General features: G+C 46.4%; 1 protein-coding gene across 1 annotated transcript in view; it reads left to right on the top strand.

The window, feature by feature from the left end:
* The window catches only part of LOC105906789 (integrin alpha-5-like), a 44,033-nt gene extending 26,600 nt beyond the window's left edge, over nt 1-17,433 (top strand). Inside the window, exons 19-30 of the mRNA XM_012834984.2 lie at nt 2,732-2,799; nt 4,836-4,983; nt 5,566-5,658; nt 7,016-7,095; nt 7,287-7,367; nt 7,615-7,720; nt 8,187-8,351; nt 9,863-9,967; nt 12,820-12,933; nt 13,672-13,773; nt 13,922-14,044; nt 14,413-17,433. Of these exons, the coding sequence (XP_012690438.1) occupies nt 2,732-2,799; nt 4,836-4,983; nt 5,566-5,658; nt 7,016-7,095; nt 7,287-7,367; nt 7,615-7,720; nt 8,187-8,351; nt 9,863-9,967; nt 12,820-12,933; nt 13,672-13,773; nt 13,922-14,044; nt 14,413-14,493 (1,266 nt within the window). The 3' untranslated portion in view covers nt 14,494-17,433. The remainder of the gene's footprint in view (nt 1-2,731; nt 2,800-4,835; nt 4,984-5,565; nt 5,659-7,015; nt 7,096-7,286; nt 7,368-7,614; nt 7,721-8,186; nt 8,352-9,862; nt 9,968-12,819; nt 12,934-13,671; nt 13,774-13,921; nt 14,045-14,412) is intronic.
* Nucleotides 17,434-18,773: the final 1,340 nt, after the last annotated feature.

The following is an 18,773-nucleotide window of genomic DNA, read 5'->3' as shown; positions in this document are numbered from 1 at the left end:
TTGTGTGTGTGTGTGTGTTTGTGGTTTTTTTTTGTGTTTGTGTGTGTGTGTGTGTGTTTGTGTTTTTTTTTGTGTGTGTGTGTGTGTGTGTGTGTGTGTGTGCTGGAGCGACAGGCAGAAACCTCCACACTGAAACTTTTTCTGGCACAATAACACCGGGGGGAGTCCCTGCGCGTAGCTCCGACCCGTCATAATCCCCCTGGAGCCCGATGAGAACCCTCTCATTGGCTTCCTCTCACCGCTCCCCTCAGAGCACAGATGTGGTGGACTGCTGCTGCTGCTGCTGCTGCTGCTCTCACTGCCGCTGCCAACCCCATGGGATACGTGGCCCCCCCAGAGGGGTCCTGTGTAGGCCCTGGAAAAGCGCTCCAGGAAACCATCTGCTGAGGCTGGGGGTGGTGTTGGGGCTTGATTCTGGTTCTGTGGGCTTGCTGTGTGCTGGAGCCATAATCCACCTGGCCTTCACGGGTCATGGTAAAGAGGAACCCGGTGTACATGCGGAGAAGGAAATGGTGGAGCCATAACAGGGGCCTTTGTGTGGCACCTGTTGGTGTTGCCCACCTGTTGGTGTTGCCCACACGGGACGGGGGTTAGGGTGGGGGGGGGGGTGCCATGTGGCGAGGCTCAGGTCTGGCTCACGCTCCGAGGAGGACTGGCAACAGCAGACTGCGTCACCCTCTGGGACGAGACACACAGCTGGAGCTGACTTTAGTTTTACACAGAGAGTGTGGCTTAACAATGTATTTAGACGCTTTCCTTATAGCTCTCCAAAAAATGCAAATACATAAGTCAGAAAACAGAAACTTGCCACACTTTTGATTTGCAGTTTTAGTGTGAGACAGAAGTATATGTTAAAGCAGCAGTTAGGAGTTTTGGTCAAAAACTGGCAATAACTACCGAGAAGGCAAAATCCTTATAAACACCAACAACGGCACAGTTTGCACTGATAAAAGGCTTGCTAGCATGTGATCTCATGTATTTTGGTGATCTAGTTGGCGATGTCGTGCTGTGAAAGCGTTTTTTACATTTTCAGGGTGATCCGACCTGAATCACAGAACTGCATAGTGCATAGCCTCCGTGGCTAGTTGGAATGACAGGAAGCGTTATACCATGACATTTTATTCGAAGATGATACCAGTACTTGTTGCCTATAGAAATCATGCTTTAAAAAGTGGCAAATTGTTGCATACTTTCTCTTTAAATATCAAAACATTATTCACTTGGGGAAACCACCCTTGAAAACACTGGTGGGCAATTACTAATTTAGCCCCTAGATGACTGCACTCATCTCTCGTCAGTCAGGTCCAGTGATCGCTCCTTGATGTCGTTGCCCTCCAGGACAATGTGTTTACCAACCACCCATCTTTTGTGGGTTAGTCATTGCAAAGGGTCAGGTCCAATACATGATTCAACAAGCACTTTCTCAGTACCATGTTCTACTGTACAGTAGTTTGCAGTCAAAACAGTTGTTAGTTGCTAGAGCTAATGTTAGTTGCTGTGTGTACAGTATGGCTCACTGTGAGCACCGCCGGGGTCACCAGTTGTTGTTGATGTTGTTGTTTAGTGGCAGGGATGAGCCTAAATAAGGCTCGCTCTCAACCCGAGGTTGCAGGCAGGGCAGGAGGCAGCCCCCACGGCCCGCGTCTCCCCGCTGGCTAATTAGAGCCCCTGGGCTCCTTAATGACAGGGTAGAGCTGGGTGCTCTTTCTAATCTCCCACTTGCTATTTCTTATCCTCACCGTCATCCCGCGTCGCCGGCCCCACTGCACTGGAATTACACGCGGAAGCAATTTGGGATTGCATGGTGAGGCTTTGCCAGTGTTTCCCATTTTTGTTTTTTTCCTAAGTTGCGATATTTGATTTTGCTCTCTATGTTATTGGTTGACATTCTACAATTTGGCTTCTGTTTTGTCCGATCTTCAGAACCCTGTAGTCAGCACCATCTCTCTTGCTCTCAGACACGGAACAGGAAACAACAATTCCTCACTTACTCTTGCTGTCCATTCCTGTCACTCAGTTGGCTGTATCTAGTTTCTTTTTCAGAATCTCTCTCTCTTTCTCTTTCTCTCTCTCTCTCTCTCTCTCTCTCTCTCTGCCCTGTGAGTGATTTGATGTGTGGTGTGTTGGGTGGCGTCGCGTGCGGTGAGTGTGTGGTGAGGGAGCGGTGGGCCACAGGCCTGCTGTGATGTGGATGCTCCCGGCCGCCTCTGGTGGCTCTGTGGACGCGATGGCAGGTTCCTCTCTCTCATTTTCTTGCTAAGTAACTCGCTCTCTCTCTCTCTCTCCCTCTCTCACATATACCAATACACACACACACACTCCACTGCAGGGAGGAATCAATGTTGAAATGCCTGCATTGAGTTTCGACTTGGTGGCCACACTCCTTTCTCTACATGAACATGAGAGAGATGGAGTCCATTAGTAAATTCATGACATGTTCCTCAGTTTTGTTTTGGCGGTTTCACTCAATAGCTGAATTCTTTCAGGATCTGTCAACTGGAGGGAGAGGGAGAAGGAGAAGAAAACCTATTTCCCTCTTAAATCTCTTTATCCTCAGATCCTGCAGATGGACCTCTCTTAGTGGTGTGGGCCTCCCTATGTCTCAGCTGCCAGCATCACTCTTCTTACTGCTCTTCTCTTTCTCTCTTACTCTCACTCCCTCCCCCTCTCTCTCTTACACACACACACACTCTCTCTGAAACGCTACTCACCTGTTCTTCCTCTTTTTCAGGCTCAGATTCTGCTGGACTGTGGGGAGGACAACATCTGCGTCCCTGACCTGAAGCTGACAGTGGTGGGGTAAGTTCGCTAGGCTAAGCTGCTGCCCTCTCTCATCTCCCACAGGGCCATGGGGAAGTGCAGGGATGTTTTAAGTAGTGCTCATTAAGGGAGTGAGGGCAAGCAATTGTCAGCCTTGACAGGCGCGTGGGTGAGAGCGTAGCCTCGGGTTACAGGGGAGATTGGGGAGGCCCTGCCAATGCTTGGTTAGATAAATAAACACATTACAACCTTCTGGTTTGGTGGAAGAACAAAGTGGCCTGTCAGGGGCCAAAATGGCCCCAGGTGAACACACACACACACACACACACACACACACACACACACACTGAGGGAGGGAGAGTTTGTCCAGCCATACGCACAGATGCACATAAACACTTATACAGCTGTGTATGCAAATGCATACACACACACACACACACACACACACACACACACACACACACACAAACATATACCGACAGGGTAGCCTAGCGCACTTGGAGTGGGAACATCCTCTTCCACATGGGAGAAAACAGGAAGGGGGGCCGTGCCGCAGGTGCTGGGATTGGCCGTCTGGGCTCTGTGGAAAATAAGACAGGGTGAGTGGGCGGGGTGGAGATGAAAGACATCAGTTTGGAAAATTCAGCTGCTTGTCTGTGCCAGTGCCTTCTCGGCCCGCCTCTTCCCCCGAAGCCCTCCCAGTGCCCCAAACACACTTTCATTTCAGAGATTTGTGGGTATTTTACACAAAAATAACAGCTTGTACTCTCTCCTGCTCTCTGCCCTCTCATTAGGTTGCAGATATTTATTTGCGTTTTTTGGACTCCGTAATCATTTCAGTCATATTAGAGCTTCAGTATCGTTTCGTGGCCCTGAACCTGATGGGTAGAGGGACCATGAAATGCTGAAAAAATAGGCTATCCACTGAATGGGTAGGCCTGGTGTTTGCAAGTCCTATCACACTGAAAATGTGAGTGTTATTGTAGTAGCATGAGAAAATGATCAGCCCCCATATGTCCCCTGCGTATTTGCAATCATCATTCCACCCTCATTGCACCATCACACATACACACACACAGATCTCATGGCTGCCAAGACACACATCATGGGTTGCACAAGTGGCCCGGGGGGGCGTGTGGCCTGAGCTTCTCTCTGCACTGTTTGCTTTCGCTGCGATTCGGAACGTGCGATGACCATAGGAGTGTGTGCCGCCTCGGCCTGTGTTCGGAGCACGGGCCCGCACTGCGCCGCTGCCTCCCTGGTGCACCGGTGCTTTACGAGGCCAGGGTGTAATTGGAAGCGTCTGTGTGGCCCTCGTATGGAATTTCACATTGTGTTCGAGGGGTCGGTAGAAAGCCAAAGGGAGGGAAAGAGAGAAGGGGAGGGCAGGAGTGGGAGAAGGAGAAAGAGGAAAAAGCGAGTGAGTGGGAGTGGGAAAGGTGGAGAAAAGAGGAGGTGCCCTGGTCGCTGCTCCACTCCATGTATGACTTTACCGCTACATTGGAAAAGAACGTTTTTTTTTTTGTCCTCCCTTTTTGGAGTGGGACAGGGAGAAAGGGGACGTAGGGAGTGGGGAAGGGGGGACAGGGGGGCGGCTGTTTCCTGAGATGAATCTCCCGGTTGCCATTTGGGTCACATCCCAGCTCTAAATCTGCCTGATATGTAGAGCACGTAGTTCTGCCTCGGAGAACACACTCCTCTGGAGTTTAGGCCAAGGGTAATGCAAAGCGAAGCGAATCATAGAGACGCTCATTAAAAACAAACGTGAAAGTTGGCACATTTTTGAAGTCATTATTTTAAATAAGCGCAGTGCTTCGCAATAGCACATGATGAATGGCTCCCCATAGGTTAACAACAGGAGGGAGGCCGGGTGATAATTGCTATGAAAAAATCCCCAAAAACTCCATGAGTGCTTTCCAAAAAAGCAGAGGTCTTCTCTCAGCACCTCACTTGACTGTGTTAATTTAGTCAAACAAATTGACCGTTGACCCTGTTGGCAATCAGTTACTTCCTTGTGAGACTGACCTACATCTTTTTTTTCTTTCCTCATGGTGTGCGTGGGTGTGGGTCCACAGGGACAGGAAGGAAGTCTACCTGGGTGATGAAAACTCGCTGACCCTGACTTTCAACGCCAAGAATGATGGAGGAGGAGCTTATGAGGCTGAACTCCACGTGGTCCTGCCCCCTGAAGCCGACTACAGCGGAATTGCCCGGAATAATGAGGTGAGATTTGAATGCTGTCCCTATTCTCCCCTCCGCTGATGACGTTCTGTGGAGAGCTTCAATCAAGCTCAGCCTCCCTAGCTCAACACTTGAACGGAGTACAACCGATTCTTGTTCTAGACATTAGACGAAAATCATATGAGCAGCACAGAGAGGAATAACATTGAGGCTTTATAGTGTTTCTGTGGCTGTGTTTTTGGGCTGGGCAAAAAGACTTGGCCTGAGAAGATGAAAGCATCAAAAGGAATGAACGACTGCTGTCATGCTGCCATGTGCAGTTATGACCTGTACAGTTATGATCTGTTTCAAAAGATTTCCAAAATAATGAACTCCTCCTAATCTGTGCTTCTCATTAAAATGATCAAGTTGCGCCGCCACAGGAATGAGACGAGAAAAAGCCTAGTCAGCAGAAATGAAGACCCACACCCCCCCACAACATGATTAACTAGTTGTTGAACTCATCACCAGCAGAAATGAAGACCCACACCCCCCCACAACATGATTAACTAGTTGTTGAACTCATGACCAGCTGGTGCTTCATCTTGGCTGTTGCTCTCAACCGGAGCTCTCTCTTTCCCTCAGAGCCTGACCCAGCTGACCTGCAGCTACGAGACAGAGAACCAGACCCGCTACCTCAGCTGTGACCTGGGCAACCCCATGAAGTCCGGCACTAATGTGAGTATTTGCCGTGCTGGAGCTGTATACAGCGTAGTCAGGCTGCTGTTGCTGTTGGCCTGATGAAAAAGCGATTCATGAAGCCTCCTAGAAGCTATGGTCACAAATGTTTTTAAGAGGCTGCAACAATGAGGTCAATGAGGGACCAAACCCAGTTGAGACACCAGTTAGAAATGGGAGTAAAGGAGAAACTATTTTTTTAAGCGGCTGTAACAAGTAGGCACTCATTTTTTTCCCCTGTTGTAACCACACACACACAACAAGTATTTGTCAGTGCCGTCTGGTTTTATGGATGGAGGCAGGAATCCATGCAGGAAATCGACTTGATACGGCACAGAGGAGTTAGCTCGGGAACAGGCTCCCGTTGTCGCGGTGCCCTGATTGTGGGCTGTCGGAGGAACTCGCTAAGAGCCAGGGCAGGAAGCCCGAGCCTCTTTCCATATGTGGGCCGAGATTCGGTGACGGACAGGAAGTCCCCATCTGGGCAAGAGGAAGTGGCTGTCCGCTTCGGTTTTGCTCCCCTGCTGTTGGGTTTCGTGTGTGAGAGTTGAGTGTGAATAGCATGTGTGTGTATGTGGGAGTGGGAGTGTGTGGGTGGGTGTGTGTTTTTTAGGGGGTCTCCCCAACATAATGGCTCACAGTGGAGATGTAGAGGGCTGCGGTTTTTAAATGCGTCTGCGGAGGAAGGCTGTAAATTGGGTTGAGGTGGGTGGCTAGTGCAGGCTGCTCCAGCTGAACAGTAGCTCCCAGACAAGGCTCCCTGGAACCTGAACCTGACGCTGAGCTCACGGCCAGAGTACTGAAAACTCCAACTTCTTTGGCAACCCCTCCCCCCTCTTGGCCAACATGGAGACAAAACCCTGCCGTTAGTTTACTGGCCTATCAGACTGCTTTACTGGGAGACATGGAATAATAAATGGGCGAGCATTATGGATAATGTTAGTCAGCATGAGAAAGAACCCAATTTGTTTATTAGCGGCCTTTTTTTTATTAAGGAGTGTGCTCACACACACACACACACACAATTAAAATGTAAGTGGAGCCATTTGCATCCTGAGTGCCATTATGGGGGTTGTGTGTGTGTGTGTGTGGTTTTGGAGGGATATTTACCAGGCAGAGGTTTGAAAACAGGGACTAGGCGAACAGACAGAAACACTCAGACAGTCGTGCCTTTTCCCAGGTGTAGCACAGCTGTGAGACAGGGCCAAGGGTGGGAGCCGACTATTTACTTGGGCTGAAGAGAACCGCCACTGGCTTCAGATCAGTTGACGATGAATGAAGCATTGCTTTACCTCTTAACACCGCAGCTAGTGGTGCCAGGACTGATCTCTGATGTTCTTCTTCTCTTTCTCTATAGCTGTGGGCTGGTCTGCGCTTCACTGTGCCCAGGCTCAAGGACACACGCAAGGTGGTGCAATTTGACCTCCAGATCCGCAGGTAGGAGCTGTGAGCCACACACACACACACACACACACACACAAACACAAGCAAGCACAGTAGATTTTAGATTATAAAACAGTAATTACTTAGTATCCATGTGGACACTTGAAAAACATTGATGCATTGGATTCCATTACTAACATGATGTGTCATTCTGTCTTTTTCCCTCACCATACGTCCCACCGCAGTAAAAATGAGAACAACTCCCAGAGTGAGATGGTGCCATATAAGCTGGAGGTGGTGGTTCAGGCTGATGTGATCCTGCAGGGGTGAGTTCACTGGGAGGAACTCACGGGTGTTCCCCACAAGGACGTGACTGTTCTGGAACTTTCTTCCGGAAAATTCTTCTCATTTGCCCTGCACCCCCCCCCCCCCCCTTCATGGTGACTCATTTGTTCTGTTCCTCTCTTCCACTTCGCCCAATCCACTCTCTCGCTCTCTCATTTCTGCTGTCCTCTATCCCTGCCTTGTTTACCTCACTCCCCCCTCAACCCTCTCCGGTTCATTTTATTTCAGGGTCTCCCGACCTGACAAGGTCTTCTTCCCACCGCCAAACTGGAAGGTCACCAAGAGGCTGGAGGTGGAGGGGGATGTGGGCCCAGAGGTCAGCCATATCTATGAGGTAACTTGAGCAGCCTGGAGCCTTCAATGGGGGGGGGCCCATCACCCGCAGGGAGAGCTCCTTATTATTTATTATCATTAACAGTGTCTCCCAGGGATATGAACCCTGTGTACCTCTCAGAACCCACATGGAGCATTACCTCAAGGCCCCGGGCTTTAAATAGCATGGTGGGGTGAGTCACCCCTGTGCGCTGTAGGTGGGAGGGGTTTCTTATGTGGATAGATTTCAGTCTTAAAATTTAGGATGGTTTGCCGTTGGTGAGGGGAGGCATAAGGGTGGGGTTCAGCTGGGTATATAAGATGGAGAGAGTGTCCGTGTCATTGTGTTTATTCATACTGGTCCAGGAAATGTCTACAGTATACCCTCATGTGTGGTTACATTCTTCTGTTCAATGGAGAATATCCTTTTGGGTTAAGCAACACATCCTCACCTTCCTCTCTCTGTTTCTCTCTACCTCCCCCCTTAGTTGGTGAATAACGGACCTAGTCGGATCAGCCACACCCTGCTGCAGCTGCGCTGCCCCATGCGTGGCCGTCTGAGTGGCCATCAGTTCATGTACCCGCTGGAGGTCACCACCCAGGGCCCGCTCAACTGCTCCACCAACCGCACTGTCAACCCACACCATCTCAAGGTGAGACAGAGGGCGAAGTACAGAGAGAGCGAAAGGAGGGGGGAGACAGATGTGTTTTGTTTTCATCTTGTTTAGATGTTAAATAAGACCACTGGTTTAAATATGTTACTTCAGTCAGGTTAAAATAAGTCTGCGAAGTTGGTATGTGCTGTTGTCAAGCCATATTGATTTTGTAATTATTAGGTTTGTCCACACATATCATTCCTCTTGTATTTTTGTAACTTTAGTGTTTTTAACCTCTCAAGTACTTATACAGTGCACATGCTGACATGTGCAATAACATAAACGCATTCTTCAATACGACCACACTTAAACAGAAACAGTTGTCTCCGCCCATACCAAAACATATGTGCCCATAAGCATAGACATCTTTGCATTCTCTCTCTCGCACAGACACACTCGCATACGAATACACATGTTTACACTAACACACACATGCACAAGTGCACAGCACAAGGTCATATCAGGAGAGCTTGGAGGTCTGGACTGACACACTTCAGAGAAACCACTCTATATGCTCTACTTTACTTAGTGATTAACAGACTCCTTTACCTCAGATGCACACACACACACACACACACACACACACACACACACACACACACACACACACAACAGCAGTCCACCCATCTGTTGGTCTTCTCCGCAACCCCACCCTACTCACACATAACCCATCCCATGGTACTCTCACCCTGGCAGAGGGTCATCCCTTATGTACCACTGCAGTCTACATCAACACAACCTTCCTGCCAATGAGCACTTATACTCCCATCCACTCACTCCTGACCTCAGCTTCTAAACACGCCCAAGCATAGCTGTTGCGTGTGGGCATGTAGCTTGGATGGTGCTACAGCATCTGCTCCAAGGCTGAGCTGCGCTCAGCAGTTGTCGTGCCTGGAGCTGCTCTGTGTTTGGGCTTGGTCGGTGTTTGTCTGTTTGTCCGGGAGTCAAAGTCAAAGTGTTTATTGTCGCATGCACCAAATTGCTTCAGCACAGCGAAATTCTTAAGACTTGGCAGCTAACATCTACGCAGTAGACGGCATACAGATAACAAAATAACATATACCAAAAATAACATATAACACTATAACATATAACATATAACAAGTAACAACAATTTGAAATACAAGGGCTAGCAGCAGTTTCCAGGATGGAGAATATTAAATTAAATTAAAAATGAGTGTCTTGAGCACTGGTGGCAAGGGACAGATGACACCAGACTGGGCATTTCACATAGGGGTGTGGTGTTCTGCTGCCAGTAAAGGCTTTATTAGTTCTGCTGATTTTAATGGGTTTGAAGTTCACAAGGTCAGCGTCTGTCTTGACAGAATAGGTGGTGATGTTTTTCCTCTTGTCGTCTTCTTTTTATCATCTGTGTTTTTAAGATTTTTTTTTTGGCAACTTCTTCTCACAGCCTTCAAAGTGTTCAAATTGGGTCAAACATTTGCAAAATGTACATGAATATCGATTGACTGATCTGTTTCCTAACCTTTCCCCTTTCTTTGTTGCAGCTCCAACAGTCGTCCACAGAACAGCCCCCTCTACTGGAGAAACAGGTGCACCACATCGAGAAGAGAGAGGCCCACAAAGGCCAGCTGGCGGAGATGAGCAACCTGGTGAGGCCCCACTGCAGGACGAAAAAAGGGAGGAAGGGAGGGAGACAGATAGAAAGGGTGCGAGGGAAGGCAGAATGAACACGAACATTAATGTCAAAACCTCCAAACCCTGGGACCATCCTCACCACAGGCGACATGTCACTCAATAAGCTGTGGTGATTAAGGAGTCTGTCTTGGCCAGACACTCTGGCCCTGAAGGTCATAGGGGTAGGAGGATTCCGTGAGAGCAGACAGACACAAGCAACGGCGCTGTGGGGAGGCAGAGTGTGCTGACGCCCACGCGTTTGTGCCCCGTTCCCCGTAGAAGCATTCAATTACATCGTTTAGTGCACCTAGTGCAGAAATGATCACGCAATGTCAGGAAATGAGGACTTGAGATGTGTATGTGCTGATAGAGGTCGTAAACACAGACATGCCTATGGGAGATTATGTGGACAAGTCTATGCCAATAGAGAGCTTTCTGAGGAAGCATTACCACATGTATGGAAGCAGTTACCTCTATGTCAACCCTCTCTGTGATTTAAGTGATGATATCATTAATAGAAGAAAGAAAAGTGGGGTCACTTAAGTCCTTTGAAAAGAGTGAAGAGGTGGGCTAAAGAGGGCCGTTTGTGGAATAGGTATGCGTGTGTGTGTGTCTTACATCAGTGTGTGTGTGTGTGTACAACACAACGTCAGTAATGAGGCCCCTTGAAAGAGATGTGCGCAATCCCTATAATTTTCCCCTACCCATATGGCAAGCCACTACCTCCTCCATCCCTGCACACCCTTTAGGAGACAGTGCCCCATTGATCCCTACAGCTGCAGGTAGAAGGACCATTCTCTGTGTGTGTGTGTGTGTGTGGAGGGGGAGTACCTGCCTCAGTGAAAGAAGCCTTTGTCTTGGAGTCGGTTATGCTCAGTCACTCTCGTTTATCATCCTTCGCTCGGCGACACATTTGCAGAAAGGCCTTTGTTCACAGTTCTCTGTAAGTGAGGGAGTACAATGAGGACTTCATCTGAAAAAGTCCACAGTTGGAGACAAGGCTGGGTGTAGCTGTGCCAGGCATTTGTAAAGAAACTCAGCCTTACGGTTGGCATTTGCCTTGGCTGAGGTAGAATATCTAGGCCCAGGTTTAAGGGAGGTCTTCCATTTGCCAAATCCAACGAATAGAGTTTGTTTTAGGGAATGTCACTCAGACTGCTGCTCACTTTTTGGCTGCCCTGTGTAGTGAGTACATTTCTTGCCTCTTGCTTGTTTTTCCTAAAAGTAGGCCTGGGTCTGTTTCTCCGCTTCTCACTGACCCTTTCATAACAGGTTGAGAAAAACTCAGTGAACAGCTGTAATTAGGAGCGGTATGGGAATAAACTGATCCCAGGTCAGTTGTCATTGTATGACAAGAAACAGAGCTGACCCCCACCTCCCTCCTTGACCTTCAACCCTTTGGTCCCCCGCACGGAGATGTTTGGGGGAGCTCGGGATGCAGTCTGACTAACTTCCATATAGTTTCCCATGCCTCTTCATACCAGTGTGACCTGGTCCCTGCGCTCTGCTGTGGCCCCGTCCTTCCCCTTGTTTGCTTTCCAGGGCCTCTCCACAGCCATGGTCGTTAGTCTGATAAAGGGAGATGTGCACATAGTCCCCCTATGTGTCCTCATCCACTCAGTCGGTGTGAGTGATGTGGGCCTCTCCTATTCAATTCACCACTACACAGTTGTCTTCTCTCTTTACATTTTTCTGCCTTCCTCTCTCCTCCCTCTCCCACCTCCCCTAAATAAAAGGGGGGATGAGAAAAGGAAGGAGGGAGGGATAATAAGGGAGCACGGACTGCTCTCACGCCTCTGGGCCTGTTGAGGCAGTTGAGTCCCGTGGAGAGGAAGCCGTGTGACTGTTCCCAGTCCCTCTCCGCCCTCTTCCCTCTAATGCCGCCTCCGCACCCCCGAGGGGAGCGGGCGGAGAAGCTCACTTCCTACCGTGATCTCACTGGCCACGGGCCCCGAAACTAAACTGGCTCCCGCAGTTACCCTCAGTAACCCTACCAGTTCAGGGTGGTCCATCCCCAGTCAAGACGAGGGCTACCAAGGCATAGATTTTTTATTTTTTTTTGCCAAGGGCCTCTAATGAATCAAAGCTGGTGGTATTACGAGGATGAAGAATGTAGATTCCAAAAAGGCTCGTAAACAGAGAGGGAAAGGAAAGAGAAGAGGGGGAGAGGAGAGAGAAAAGAGGATAGGGGGAAGAGAGAGTGTATAGGGGGTGTGGGGGGGCGGGCCTCAGTGGCAGGCACATGATTTGGATGGGAGAGGCAGCAACAGCGGCGGTGGCGGCTGCATGCAGTATTTCTTGCAGTCCCATGACTCTGCATTGAGTTGCCGCTCTAATTCGAAGCAGCCCTGGATGGGGATCGCAACACTGGTGTCTTTGTCACCGCCACTGGCCTGCAACGGCAACATGGCGCAACTGCCGTGCTCCCCGCCTGTCTCCATCCTTGTCATGCTCCTACTGCAGGTTTTAATTATTGCTTTTTTTTTTCTTTCCTCAGAAAAAAATTAGTGTAGGGATAGCGTCAGCTAAGTAAAAACAGTTGCAGATTTTTTGGCATATGTAGTTTGCTATACCCACTAGAGTGTGTGCTGCTCATCCTCGTCCATGCACAGTTGTCTTCCATGCTATTTATATCACACTGGGCCTTGAGTAGTTTAATGAATAATTGGGTTATTTGAGAATGGGACATTTTCAGCTGGAAGCATGTTTTCTGTTGGGGGGGAAATTATTAATAGTGAGAAGCATGAAATCACTAGCATTCTAACAGTCCTTTCTCTCCTTCTCCTTCTCCCATTCCTTGTCCCGCTCTTCCTGTTCCCATCCACAGTCCTGTTCCAGTGTAGACTGCTGGACCTTGTCCTGTAATGTGGGCCTGTTGGAGAGAGGAACAAGTGCCATTCTGACGGTGCGATCACGGATCTGGGCTGAGACGTTCATGGAGGTAAGCAGCGACGTGCCCTTCACTGATGTCTGTTCTTTAGTCCAGGCTAACGGTTCTCCCAGTTGAAACCCTTTCCATTCGTAGCCCATGTGAAAGTCATTCATTCCTCGACAGGAAGGCCAACCATTTAAGCCTAGAGTCCCAGACATCCAACCTCAAATGAAGGGCTGTAAAATGCCAATGACCACTCCAGTTTTACCCACATGGTTCTATTGACTGAGTCTGGGTTAATATGGAGTCTCACACTGTTGCATCAGTATGTGCTGAGGCACAGGGAGAGACCAGCAGTCAGACATACTGAATTATGCATTTTGTTTTTTTATTTCATTTCATGAAACGACTACCTTTGTGTGGTTTTGATTAGTGTGTGTGTGTGTAAGTGTGCGTCTGTCCCTTTCCGTCCAAGGGTATGTCTGCACAGGAGCTTTTTAGAGAGAGTTTTACATGCTCTTTCTGCTCCAGCCAATACAAGGCTTATGTGTGACTGCATTGAAAATTCATTAGCTTGCAGTCCTGACTTCTCATAGGATTGGAATGTCATAGGGATTTTGTGAGAACCAAGGCCAGCCAAACATGTAACACAGCTTCTCTCTCAATGAGACACATGCGCCCTCTGTTGGTCTTTGGCTATATTGCATTTGTTGACATTTGCCTAAAATGACAGAAGCAGGGCACCATTATAGCAAACACAATGCTATCCTTCATTTATACTCATAATATCATGTTTTTGTATTGTAGTTCTCCTACAAAAATTACGTGCTTGAGTGTCAAGCCACGTATGACGTGCAGAAGATGCCCTATTCCATCTTGCCAAAGGAATCTCCAAGTGGTGCTAAAAAGGTAGGCGTTTTTTGCACTTCTATCACAAGCGACCCATTTAGTAAAAAGTTATTGTCCATCAACAAATTGTAACATTCTATAGAACATAGCATCCATACGTTGCTGCTTACTGGTTAGTCTGACTTGCTGTCATTCTGTTTCTCTGCAGGTGGTCACTCCAGTGGTGTGGAACAAACCAGAGAGCCAGTATGCTGTGCCTCTGTGGATCATCATCTTGGCCATTTTGGCTGGGCTCCTTCTACTGGCGCTGCTCATATACGTCCTCTACAAAGTAAGTGGTCGCCGTGGGGATTTTGTGGTGTTGTGTGGAATGCATGCTGGGAGACACGGTGTCTTTAATAATGATGCACCGGTGGTCATGTTTTCAAAATGGGTGCAAATTAAGGCATACTTGATTGGAATGGATGTGGCGTCTCAGTCATGGGAGCGAACGGCGCTCATTTTGATCTTGACATTTTTGGTGTCTGACACCATGGGTGTGTAAAAGCAGCCATGTCATTCCTTTGGTGGCGTAATGGTTTGAGGCTGCTCCCAGGGCAAGAAGACTGTATTTAAATGCATTTGAGAGATACATTTCAGGGTGTTTCCCAGGGTACCCTCCTGTAGCCTTTAACATGTCTGTCTTCTTGTTTCCTGTAGCTGGGCTTCTTCAAGCGAACAGAGTATGGCACGGCCATGGAGAAGGCTCAGCTCAAGCCCCAGGCTGCATCTGAGGCCTAGAGAGTCTCACCCGAGCTATCAGCAGATTTTAAAACCCCAAGAATACTTTCCCACAAGATTGCAAGTAACACAAGAAGACATTAGTGTGGGTAGCTGTCTAATGACCAGACAGGTTTTGGAGGGAAGACCACTGAAACTCCACTGCACTGCACTAGAAGACAAAACTGACAAATCAAAACCAAATGAATGTTTTTATTTAATCTTTTTTTTTGCTCTGGATTTGCCATTATTATATCAGGAACGTCTTTGACAAGTCCGCTCCATGACATTGTCGAGGAACCAAAAAAAAAAAAACCTGTAGCGGTCGAGGAGACCTCGTGAGAACTTGGCTGTCGGAACTCATGGTTAAACCCACACAAGTGTTTAGTCTTTCACATACTCAACTCGCTCACTAAAGAGACTGATTCTTTCCCTCTTTTATTTCGGTGCTAAAGACAGTGAACGTCCATTTCCAGATGCGATGGCTGTTGTTTTTTTTTCATATTATACGGGGTGAGATTAAGCCACAGTCATTGATTTTTTTTGCCTGTTTGTAGTTTGCCTGTTTTTTTTTTGGTTTTTTTTCATATAACTGCGAGCGACCTGGAAACAGGCTGTTTTTGTTACAGACCATCAGGGGCCATGCTGATACAGGCCAAAGCCTCGATATTAGGTTGTTTCACTGGGTCTTATTTTTGTTTGTGCTCACATACTTTTAAAGGTTACAGTTTTACAGCATGAGATGGTTTTATTGAAGGGGCGCAGGAGAACTGGATTGGCTGTCACCTTTGCACTCTTCAAAACAATACGGCCTCTGTCTCAGGTGATCAATTGGAAATGCAGACCCTGGATCTGGAGTCCAGAGACAGGAACTTGACATAGAAACAGACAAAGAAAGAAAGAAAAAAAAAACAGGATCGTCCCATCATGGCGGACGTCGTCTCTCTCCTACTGATCTTTGTTCTCTATCCTGTTCAGCTGTCTGACTTTTTTTGTCATTTTCGCAAGAGATTTGCATTGCCTCAAGTAAGTCATCTGGGACATGACTGGATCCACACAGAAAAACAAACCCAAGCCTGTGAAACCTCACTGATGCCTTGAAGCAGAGCTGTGCTTTGCCACTAGAGAGAACACACACTATGACCCACAGTGCCTCTCCCGTACCCAGGAACCACGGGTATCCTGTGTACTTGCTTGTGCTGGGGCAGGCCAATCTTCATAGGCAGTAGGAACCACTGCAGGACCCTGGGTATATGTGGGTCTGTGCACCTTCCAGAAGAAGTCAAATCATTGTTCAAGCAATGGACAATGTTATTAGAGTGCCATTAGGAAGCCACTGTTGAGTTGGAGAAGAATAGCTTCACTGTTGGTTGGTCACAGCACAAGACATGGGAGAGTTGTGGGGTAGTCAGGAATCGCCTCCTCCTAGTATCGCTGTTCTCAGTTATAGTGCACTGTGAGTCTGTAGAGTCTAATGATTCAGTAGTCAAATTCTGTTAGGCTCTGTGCATGTGCTTGTGAGGTTGTAGCTCACCAGTGGCCCCTAGAGGTCACAGGTGGACGTGCACTGACAGAGAGGAACTCAAAGACTGCAGCCTCAATCCAGGGACGATTACACGCATTTGCTTGGTTTTAATGTAAATACTGTATGTGTGTGTGGATGAAAGAGAGTATGAATGTATTTGTGAGTTATGGACACAGAAGTGAATGGATGAATGAATGAATGCCTCGTTCAGTTTTTTCCCAATAGCTCAGTATGGCCTTTATCCTTGAACACAGGGATTTACACCAGCACAGATGATGCTTCCTTATGGTGTTAAATAAGGAGAGTCGCAATTTGAGTGGTCATTTCACCACAGACAGACTGTAGTTTGCTGCCAACCATTCAGTATCTGTCCACTGGGGCCACTTCTAAAGGGACAACCGAGTATTGGAGAGAACAGACAGATGTGTTTGTAAGTGCAATACAGAAATTACCATTTTTCAAGTTTGTTGAAGTGTATTGAGTTTTTTTTTTTTCTCTCACTGTGTGTAAGTTATATATATATATATATATAATGATGCTTTATGGCAAGGAAGAGGGTGCTCTTAGTAGCTGTACCTGGGTCAGAATTCAAATGCCTTCTTCTGATGAGAAAATACATTTGGAACGCCACTGACTCCAGATCTGTTTCCAAGGTCACACTCTCTTGTCAACTTGGTCATGTGTACTGAACACAGAGGTAAAAGACAACACCCAAAACATGGGTGGAATATTGGCCACAAGAAGGAAAGACAAATCATTTAATGGTGAAAGAGTCTTTGAGACTGAAACTAGAATGTTTAGGGCTGTATTCTCAGTAATGGTTAAGTACCTAAATTATGTAGCTTTTTGACTACTCTGTAGTGTGGTAAAATCTCCAATGAGATTTTAGACACTAAATATTTTGTTCATTGATATTCATGCATAAGTGAATTGTAAGATTGGGTTGAATTTTGAATTTGGTGGGTTGGAACGGTATATCCAAACATTTCATGTCTGGACTGCTATTATTTTTAAATGTCTTATTTACCTTTTGCTTGTTGGATACCCTATATAAGTTTCTTTTTCTCAAGACACAAGGATTTCCCCAAATACTCAGTGATTTTTGTATGTACAAAAAAAATCTGCAGTGTACAGTAGCCTATCAACCAACTATTTATAACGCCCCTAATTGCTTTAAAAGGATTGAACATGAGAAAGCACTGGGTTTGTCCTAATTTTGTTAAATGCCTTGGTCCCATTTTTTTTCTCATCCATTGTCTGAGATGTACATATATTTCTAGCAAAGAGAGTATTTTTGAATTCCGTTGAAAACCTTTGCCTTGTGAATTTCCCTCCCCATATTGGGGAGACTGAACGGGATGTTATGGTGTTGAAGTAATTATTTGTATGATATTTTACAGTTGGCTTTTTAAATAAATTTTTCAATTTGTACTAAATTGTTTTGTGTTATTGTGTCATTTGTTTTTCTGACCTATATTATTTATTTTTACAATGTAATCATAATGAACCAGGTTAAATGTGATGACCCCTAAGCAGTCCCTATATTAGCTGTATCTGTAAACCAACCAGAATCCATTAAAACAAGAAAAATACAGTTACCAACTGACTATAGCAGGCACGTTCCTTAACCTAATATGTACTCACCCCTCTATCCTCATAAATAAACTAGTACCCTTATAGCAACAATTGCACTTAAATGCAATTAAAATATTCTCTCTGTTAACTGACAAAAAAGAACATACCTAGACATACGTTAGTATACTAGATGTACTTGGAATTTTGCAGAACATACGTGTCACAAGTCATGAACACCCAAAAAGGAATTTCTCATTCTTTTGAACACAGCAAATGTATCTATCTATCTACTCGGTTCACAAAGAATGTTAATGGCATGCAAGAAGATTTTCCCATTGTTTCTCAACAAGTTTCAAATACAGTTTTATACAACCACTTTAACATTTGTGTTAAATTTACTGACATGGACATCAGCTTATACAGAATAGTATTCAGTTAGTTGGAGACAAATGATAATGTTCAGTCATTGTGAGACCAAGAGATGTGTGAAAATAAAAATTTGCAAAGAAGGATTTCACTCACTGTTGCATTGACAACATGACTAAGCATTTTGTCTGCCTGGTTTGTAAACAATGACACAATAATTAATTCTGGTGACACTGACATATTCATTGATATTAATATTTGGAGTGTATGCATCTCTCCCTTATAAGACGATCTAGATACATGGGCTCTAATATGATTCAGGGACGATACATTTTAATATGAAACGACTCTGTGCAATGCGATACAGTTCCTTTTGCATTATAAATTAAACTGCCAATTCTATAAAAGTGGCACTCAAATAGATACAGTTCATTGAAGCCCAGGGAATCTGAGGTACAGTATCTTTGTTACTTACACTGTATGGCAGAAAATAAGAATGGAAGACAAATGAAGCCCATCATTTCAGAATTACATGTCATTGTGTTTATTGCTTTTCCGACAGACAAAAATACTTACTGTATGAACAAACATTTTGACATTATGAATATAAACTTTAGTAAGCCTAAAGCCAATGAAAACAGTCCATTCTTAAGCGTATCCGTAGCCTCTGCTGCGTGTGCACACTACCCCTGAAGAACTTTTGAAGAGTTCACAGAGTGGATGAAAGGTATCCATGATCTCCTATGCGTACAGGGGTTGGTCTGGAAGGGTGTACGTCATGGCTCTTACCTTCATAAACAAGTAAGCTACTAACTCACATTGTGAGAACTCCATG

This window comes from Clupea harengus, chromosome 4 (genome assembly GCF_900700415.2).
Source record: "Clupea harengus chromosome 4, Ch_v2.0.2, whole genome shotgun sequence".
NCBI classification, from domain to species: Eukaryota; Metazoa; Chordata; class Actinopteri; order Clupeiformes; family Clupeidae; genus Clupea; species Clupea harengus.
Note: the sequence above shows the minus strand (reverse complement) of the source record. Positions and strands in the feature narration are given on the sequence as shown.